This window comes from Triticum urartu, chromosome 3A, assembly GCF_056163025.1.
Source record: "Triticum urartu cultivar PI428250 chromosome 3A, HENAU_Tu73, whole genome shotgun sequence".
In the NCBI taxonomy this organism is placed as follows: Eukaryota; Viridiplantae; Streptophyta; class Magnoliopsida; order Poales; family Poaceae; genus Triticum; species Triticum urartu.
Window position 1 is genome coordinate 139610068 of NC_141875.1, and position 8878 is coordinate 139618945.

At 43.5% G+C, this 8878-nt stretch overlaps 2 protein-coding genes across 2 annotated transcripts; one reads left to right on the top strand and one right to left on the bottom strand.

The window, feature by feature from the left end:
* Nucleotides 1-792: 792 nt before the first annotated feature.
* On the top strand, nt 793-5336 carry LOC125543308 (mitochondrial carrier protein MTM1). The gene is made up of 10 exons (XM_048706619.2): nt 793-1096; nt 1429-1470; nt 1932-2066; nt 2156-2215; nt 2889-3059; nt 3410-3509; nt 3687-3787; nt 3899-4051; nt 4256-4314; nt 4986-5336. The coding sequence occupies exons 1-10, from the start codon at nt 950-952 to the stop codon at nt 5116-5118; spliced, it is 1101 nt and encodes a 366-aa protein (XP_048562576.1). The 5' UTR covers nt 793-949; the 3' UTR covers nt 5119-5336.
* Nucleotides 5337-5617: 281 nt separating this feature from the next.
* On the bottom strand, nt 5618-7837 carry LOC125543313 (axoneme-associated protein MST101(2) protein). The gene is made up of 5 exons (XM_048706624.2): nt 7472-7837; nt 7270-7384; nt 6408-6472; nt 6247-6333; nt 5618-6176 (listed from the first exon to the last, which is right to left on the bottom strand). Exons 1-5 carry the CDS (start codon nt 7604-7606, stop codon nt 5913-5915), a joined length of 666 nt encoding a protein of 221 aa, XP_048562581.1. The 5' UTR covers nt 7607-7837; the 3' UTR covers nt 5618-5912.
* Nucleotides 7838-8878: the final 1041 nt, after the last annotated feature.

Below are 8878 nucleotides of genomic sequence, written 5' to 3' on the forward strand. Positions count from 1 at the left end.
CCCCCCCTAAACAACAAAATCCAATATGTTATGTCGAGTTGTCGACTGGAGATTATATGTAATTTTTACGAAGTTTGAGCAGACAAGGATGAATGTACTTTCGCTAGATTTGCTGCTGCCGTTCCTATCTAGTTTCATGATTGCAGGTGTCTGAAATAGTCGCATGAACAGTTGCCATCTCTTCACAGGTTTATGCTGGTAATTGTTCTGTGCCAAATCGTCGATAAAAGGGTAACTTGATGATTTCGAAGCATATTTTTGGCCTGTTTAGTATCCGATCCTGACATGTGCAATTTGATGCGTTCATGGAGATTTCTTGTACTGCGTCGACGCTGATGTTTCTTGTCTTGTCTTACCTTTGTCTGTCTGGCAAGTACATATTCTTTCAGCTCCGGTCGTGAAGCAAAGCCATGTTGTCCCCGGGCTTATGTGATCCGCACAAGTAGGAATATGAAAGAACATTGCTGTTTTTTTTTTTGCGGATGAAAAGAACATTGATGTTACTACACCAAATGACGTTTGATTACACCACATGAGAATCGAAAAGACAAATCATACTACTGTATTACTCATGGAGTGGTATATATATACTCCAAGCAGAGGAAGTTTGACAAGGCTCGACGTCCATGCAGTCGAGCGCCATCCTTCTCGCAACAACGACACAAGTCGGCAGCTCACGCGTAGGCACACACGTAGCTGCAAGCGGGCCACGTGGGCACGGCGCGGTAGCGGTGGTCGCTTCTTCATCTCTCTCGGGAGCTGTACGCTTCGAAAACGAGCCGTGTCGACGCGAACGAGCGTCCACCAGACCACCACCACCTCCCCCTCCTCTCCAGGATTCCTCCACGCCGCCGCGATTTGTGGTCGGCGCCTTAACTAGCGGCAACGATACACACACAATCAATCCGTCCGCCGCCGCCTCCTCCTCCTCTCCCCCTCCTGCCTCGCCATGGCCACCGCGGAGCGAGCCCCGGAGCAGCTCGCTCCGCCGCCGCCGCCTCCCGAGCGCGTCATGGGGTTCGCGGAGCGGGCCGTCGCGGCTGCCGGCGCCGCCGTCGTCTCCGCCGTCCTCGTCAACCCCCTCGACGTCGCCAAGGTATGCGCCGCACCACTCACAACTCACAAGCGTGCCAATCGGCCAATTGCCATGCCCCAGCCTCTCTCCGCCAGAACGAAGCGAATCGTCCTCCGCGGGCGCGGGCGCGGGTCCCGCCATTTCCCAGCGCCGTCGCGAGGCTTCTAGTCTCGGTGAACAGGGGGCAACGCCTGCTCTTTGCTCCCGATAAAAGTACACCTAGAAAGTAGAGTTTGTCGGCGTGATCACTATTTTTCTGCCAAGCGAATTGGCCAGAACTTGTGACAAAAATCAAAATGTACATATAGAGTTGGACCGAATGTATTGATTCAAACCCTTATTTTATCTTGCAGACAAGACTACAGGCACAGGCCGCTGGAGTTGTCTACAATCCGGTAAGCATGCCAGTGATGCCACTTCTATCCCACACACAGCGGTTTCACAATTGAATGGTCCTACAAATTCTCTGGTCAACAAGAAATGAATTAGAAGTTCACATTAATTAAGAAACAGAGGAAAATCAAAACCATCAGTTAGACCATTTCTGTATATTGTAAGATTTATAGACCACGTGCTTGATTTTTTTTTCCTTTTGGGTTATGTGCCCCATTCTATTTTAGGAAAAAAAAGATTAATATCTATGCGTACATACTTCTTTGCAGTAGATAAACCATCTGCAGCACCCAATTCTGATAATAGTTACATACTGACAAGCAGATATGCTTCTGTCAGGGTGATTTGTGGTTTTGTCATTTTTCTTCTGAAAAAGTGTGTGTGGTATTTATTTTTTGCTAATTTCTTACACAACAGTATTGCTTGCGTGTTTATTTGTTTTTCTCTGAAATACATTGCTCAGATATGGTCAGATTTTAGGTGCTATCCATGGTGTAACCCTGGTGGACTGAAGTTGAGTGGTTTAGGGCCATCCTGCAGTCCTGAATGCTTTCAGTACAGAGGAACAATGGATGTGTTCTCTAAGATCACTAGACAGGTAAAATGCACTTATTGAGCATTCTTCTTCACTGCGCTTTCCTGTTTTGGATTGATCATCTTCAGTAACGATTTTATGACCCCTTGCAGGAAGGAATTTTTAGACTCTGGAGAGGTACTGGTGCAAGCTTAGCGTTAGCTGTACCAACGGTATATCCTTTCAGCTGACCATGGCTAGTAATCTGTTTGTACTAATTGATCTATTTCATACCTTAATATTCCATGGAGCTTTCCTTGCCTCACACTTGATTTCCTCTATAACATTTCTCTTCCCATTATTTATCTTCAAGTATCATTTCGTCTGTTGTAAACGTTGTGTTCTATATATTCATGACGAAGGATTTTCTAGGGGTCTTATAATCAGGATAACTTTACTGTCCTCCTGTGAAGTCCGACACAATTTCTCTTGGTAAAGCGCAAGGGAACAAAAATAGGAAAATAACAATGGTCTAATTCATTTCGATGAAAAACATATGGATCTCGCACATTGGTTGCTCTTTAATAGCAAGTTGGATGGAATGCCCTTGTTTTCTCAAAAAAGTTTGATCACACCTGTAGCAGTAATTATTTGTCCTACAATTTGAGGTGTTCAAAAATACAAGCAGGAACAGAATTTGTGGTGTGTATATATTAATGCTTGTTTGAGGTTTGGTGTGTCTGACACAATCTTCCTATAGACTGTTACTGATTTAGGATATAATGTATCTTCTGTGCCCTCTTGGATCTGTATTCAATTTGGATTAGCATCATGGAATCTTAGAATTATACATTTTGATATAACTGACATTTTTATCTCACTAGAAATCTATGCTTTGTTTTCCAGGTTGGGATATATCTGCCTTCTTACGACCTGTTGCGCAATTGGATTGAGGAATATTCAGATCACAGTTATCCCAAACTTAGGCCATATGCCCCTCTAATTGCTGGATCTATTGCACGATCATTGGCATGTATAACTTGTTCCCCTATTGAGTTGGCAAGAACACGTATGCAGGTCAGCCTACTGAATCCTCGCTTTTTTACAGTTACCACTATTAGAAAAGAGAGCACATGTACTAGGGGATGGAAGGGGGGCCTGATATGTAATTTCGCTCTTCAACTCTTGTTAGATGTCAGAAGATTGTGTACAGTAATACTTTGTGAGACATTGTCAAAGCCTTAAGATAAGTGATGCTTTTAGAGAAGTAAAAATAAAAATATTTACTAGCTTGTGATTCAACAGAAATTGCCAGTACCTGCATGGTTGAAACAGTTGAAACAGAAACAGAAACTTATCCTTGATGCAGCTTTATTCCCTATGCTATTATTCAGACATAATTATGTATTTTCTTATTACAAATATAGGCGTTCAAGCAATCAAGTGGTGGAGCAAAACCCCCTGGAATGTGGAAGACTATGCTAGGCGTGCTTTCATCGAGGCAAAGCATCAGCCACCCTGAGAATTGTATGCATACTATACTGCCTGTTGGCCTGTAACTAATGAATCAGTCAAATCATTGCATGGCTAAAGCACAACAATTGGCCATACCAGCTACATTATTCTCAAAAATTTGTACAAACAAACTAATAATTGAAGCTTTATGTTCTCATTTGTTTTGATTAAGCTATATACTATTGACAGTGCAAACAGCTCGGGGATACCATCTTCTGTGGACTGGTATGGGAGCACAACTTGCACGTGATGTCCCCTTTTCAGCTATATGTTGGATGGTTCTTGAGCCAGTGAGATACTGTACTGAGCTTTAGTATATTATATTATGATTTAGACAATTTGAATTCAGCCAAACCTGTAGAGCTAACTACTTTTTCCACCTGTAAATGCTTTCTGTACAGACTAGGAGACACTTATTGGGATTATTAGCTGGTGAGCAAAGCAATGCCGCAGTTATAATGGGGGCAAACTTCTCCACAGGCTTCATTGCTGGAGTTATCTCTTCTGGCGCAACATGTCCTCTCGATGTTGCCAAGACACGCAGACAAATAGAGGCAAGTAGAGCTTTGGACCGTTAGCTTATCACTAGTTTCCTTAAGACTGCTCTCTACTGTCCTTTGTTAGTTAGATTTATGTGCCCTCGGTCATTCCTGGTACGCAAAGAGCTTGGAATTAACTGCTATCGATAAATAAAATACTTCTTTTTTTTATTTTTGCTCAATATTCTGCGCTTCCTAAATTTACCACTCTCATTTCAGAAGGATCCTGCTAGGGTATTGAGCATGAACACGAGGCGCATACTTCTTGAGGTTTGGAGGTATTTTACATTTCCCTTCAGCAAACTCCGTTGCAACATACCCACCTTAGGTTTTCAATAAGTGCCATCAAAACTCCATAGTCATCAGGGTTAGAAATGGAAAGAGAGTGGAGCCAAAAGTTAGAACAAGAATTAGGCTCCCTAAGCTCTACTAGCATAGAGAAACATGTCCTCTGCGATAGTGAAACTGTTCTCTTCAATAGAACGTGGGACTATAAAATTCTTCATTCAAGAACACATATGCTGATGAGCTAGTAAGCATCATTATGTTTACATTTCCATTAGCCGAATCCTTCTAAATGAGAAAGAGATAGGCTTTGTTTGAGGTTGCTGAACTGTGTTGAATTGTACTTATTTTATAATCTGCTGTGGAAAACTAGCCATAAAGCACGCAAAAGTGAGTAAAACAAACACTAAAATAGAGAAAGGTGGGTGGGGTTAATGGGGATTATGAGAATCCACTAAAATACCAAATGCAGCCATAGTCATAATCATTTAGCTACAGTTTGCCAGGTGTTTCAGGCATGCTTAATGGTGTGTTTATTTCAAAACAATTTGCGGTAATTTATTTTTTATCTTGCCGTCAGCATATATTATTTAGTCTCTTGCATATAGCAAGTTTTCTGCGCAATGCAATGCATATAACACTCGTAACGCGTCACTTGTCACAGGAATGAAGGTATCAACGGCCTATTCAGAGGAGCGGGCCCTCGCATGGCACGAGCTGGGCCTTCGGTGGGCATTGTTGTTTCGTCGTATGAAGTTGTCAAACACATCATGCACAGAAAACATGCAGAGCTATGAGCTTAGATTTAGTCGTATGTAGAACACACGAGCCTTCTGATCAAACCAACAGCGGACCTCCTTCTGATCAAACGTGACTTCACTCTCCTGAAAGCCGGTTTACATTGCATGCCTACCTTATCAGAAGGGGGGTTTGAGTGTCTGTGTAATAATAAAGGGTAGAATGCCCAAAATGTTGTAATTTCTCGTTGCAAGAAGTTTTGGGTCAGTACTGTGTATTTGTGAGATTCTGCTAGGCGTTTGAGCAGCACGATCACGATCAGGGTTAGAGTGATGGGTTCAAAAACCGTAGCAATCTTCAGAGGCAACAGACAATTAAAATTTAGACTCCTTACACGATCCGCCCTGTAATTGTTGGCTCCTTTAAACCTGTTATTATCTCCGAAGTTGTCATCGCAGGATCAGGTTTTACTGATCAAATCACAATGCACAAGCACCCAGAAGGGAAATAAATTAATGTCTTCTGCTGATCAGGTCGAAGTGCACAAGCACAGGGAAATAAATTAATGTCTTTTGATGATAGGTCGAAGTGCACAAGCACCCCAGAAGCAAAATAAAGGAATTCTGGGAAGCTGAAATGCTCATCGGGTAACATCAGACGTTATGTAACATAGGATGGTCACTTCGACTGAGAGATTACTTAAGATACAAGTACTCTCTCTGTCTCAAAATAAATGTCTTTGATTTAGTATAACCCAAGATATCTCGATGCAAAAACGGTTCAAGGTGTCGGCTCAATGCCTCTTCTTCCTGCATGTATCTTGGTATACAAAGCACAATAGGCAGGTGTTCCATCAACGTCTGTTCCTTCGGCCTCCCTTCCCCTTTCCTTTCCCCTTTCCCTTTCCTTTCCCTTTCTTACCCTTTCTCATTTCCCGCTCCGGCGCATCTCTGAACGATGACGACGAGGACTGCTTTGGTCCTCCCATGAGGTGCTTCACATCGAGTATACCGTTCTTGAAGCGCCCTTCAGTTGCCCTGAGTACTCGGTCCTCTGGTCTAAGCTTCTCAAATTTCTTATTCTTGTTTTGTTTCCTAAAAATCCCAAGCAGTCTTTCCTGTACAGAGTTATCATGCGTCACTCACTATTCCAGAGCAAACCAGAATCAGAGTAACTGAGAAACATACCTCCTCAATCTTCTTTTGTTCTCTTTTCTGCTGATTCTTCATAGCTGGGATTGCCACAGATAATGGTGTACGCTGCTTCTTAATGGCCTATTGCAGACAAATGAAAACTATTGAGATAGTGCAAAGTTTCAAGTCAGGATATACAAGGAAACAAAGATTACCTTTCCACCCAGTTCAACTACTTTGCGGTTCTGTATTTTATTCTTGTCCTTCCATGTAGTGGCACCTGTGAATATAGCACCGAGTGAATGTTTGAGCCTGAATAAAAACTCGAGATCAAATGGTAAGCGTACAAGGAGAGATGAGCTCACTATTAGTCTGTTTAGTTGAAGAAACACTGACATATTAGTCTGTGTAAGAGTAAGCAAAATCTGAAATAATTGGAAATTGTTCTGTTGTATGCCTATGCAAAATGCTAATGGGTTTCACCTCTAGCCTACCCCAACTTGTTTGGGACTAAAGGCTTTGTTGTTGTTGTTGTTGTTGTATGCCTATGCAAAATGCTAATCCTTTTTAACAGCTCGCTAATTGGCTACGACAGGATCTTCTGGAGCTCTGTTTTGGAAAAGTTGATGTGTGCTTTTGTTTGAGGATGTAGTTCTTTTCGCTGGGTGTGCCTATAGGTTGTAGAATATAATGTGCATTCTGTTCCATATTATAGTTTGGGTTTGAACTTTGAAGACATAATGCTTTCAACTGCGTCTATGTTTCTGTAGATGCTCCAGAAAGAACTTCACTTCTTTTTGGGGAAAGAGTAATATTACTGTTACCATTGTTTGGTTTATGAGTTATTATTATTCAATGTTATGTTTTGCCCAAATGTTTCAGATTTTGCTTCACAAATACGAGATCTTGAATTACAATGTATCCACTACGGTAGTCATCAAATAGCTAGACCAAAGCGCGAGCTGTTCTTTGACATAGTATACTAGCAGCTATGGCACATGCTGAAATTTAAACCACATTGAAATAAGCAGAACAAAACAGTTCATAACGCCCGAGGATGCAGCATGAGATAATTACCGAAAAGCTCAACATCTTTCAACAACTTCTCAATATCAATGTCAGGCTCATCATCAGACATGTCGGTAGATTTCGCCGGAGCTGGCTTGTGGTACATATTTGAAAGACTCGACCCCTAGAGGAGAAAAGGCCAGCACAAAATTAGGAACTGATGATGGCTCGGAACAGATGTGCTCCAAGAAAAAAAAACACAGGGGCAAACCATGAAGTGGTGATACTCGCTGCTCGACGAGGGCGCCTCGGCACGGCGCGGCTTCCGGGGGGCAGAGACGGACGGGTCGAAGACCACCTCGGCCGCCGCTTTGATAGGTCTTGATTTGGGCATCCCCCTCACCATCTTCTTACCCAGCTCGTGGTGGCGCCAAAGTTAGCGGCTCTCGGCGAGGACGGCCGACAGTACGGGAAGCGGCGACAGGGCAGGCAGCAGGAGGGATTCGGGGTGGACAAAGCGGAGGATATGGAGCCTTGAGCGTCGTTGCCGGACCTGGACGTGGGAGGGGAGCTTAGGGGCGGCGGCGGCGGCGGGGTTGGGGAACCTGGTCGAGGGAGGCTTTGGTTGTGGTGAGTTGGGCTACTGGGCTTTGTTGTGGTTAGCATGTCATTAAACTGGCCCAAGAAACATTTTTTCGAAGGGGAATTACACGGAGGCCTCCTCTTCGTCAAAACATATTTGGCGCCTTAAGCGCCAGTTATTGGCCATTTGGCAATTGGCTCACACCCCTCTTTCCGGGAGCAACTAGTTAACGAGCGCTCCTTCGGAAGCCTCGCAACGATCAGCGCTACTTGGGACGCTCTCAGCCATTCGCCACGTGTCGCGTTCTGGACGCTTCCTTCGAATTTTGTTTTTTTTTTATTTTTTCGCACGCGTTTTCGGCTTTTAAAACGGTTTTTTTTTGGTTTTGGTTTTCTCTCGGTCTTTCTTAGCTTTTCGATCAAAAAAAATTTTAAAAAAAAATTCACGAAAGAACGCGTTTTCTTTTTTTTTCTTTCGTGAAAGTCACAGTTTTTCTTCCGCGAGAGGCACGATTGTGCTTTAGCGAGAGTCACGGCTGTGCCTCTCGGAAACGAAAAAAACGCATTTTCTGTTTTTTTTTTCTTTCGCGAGAGTCACGGTTTTGCTTTCGCGAGAGGCACGGTTATGCTTTCGCGAGAGTCACGGCCGTGCCTCTCGGAAAGGGAAAAATAAAATGTGTTTTGTGTTTTTTTTTCGTTCGTGAGAGTCACGGTTTTGCTTCCGCAAGAGGCACGGTTGTGCTTACGCGAAAGTCACGGCCGTGCCTCTCAGAAAGGGGAAAAAATACGCGTTTTCTGTTTTTTTTCTTTCACGAGAGTCACGGTTTTGCTTTCGCGATAGGCACGGTTGTGCTTTCGCGAGAGTCACGGCTGTGACTCTCGGAAACGAAAAAAAAACGCGTTTTCTGTTTTTTTTCCTTACATGAGAGTCACGGTTTTGCTTCCACGAGAGGCACGGTTGTGATTTTGCGAGAGGCACGGGCGTGCCTCTTTCGGAAAGGGAAAAAACCGTGCTCCCGGTTCGGTTTTTTCGCCGGGTTTTTTTTGTCTGTTTTGTTCGTTGAAACCTATCAACATGGGATTTAGTTTTGAAGAT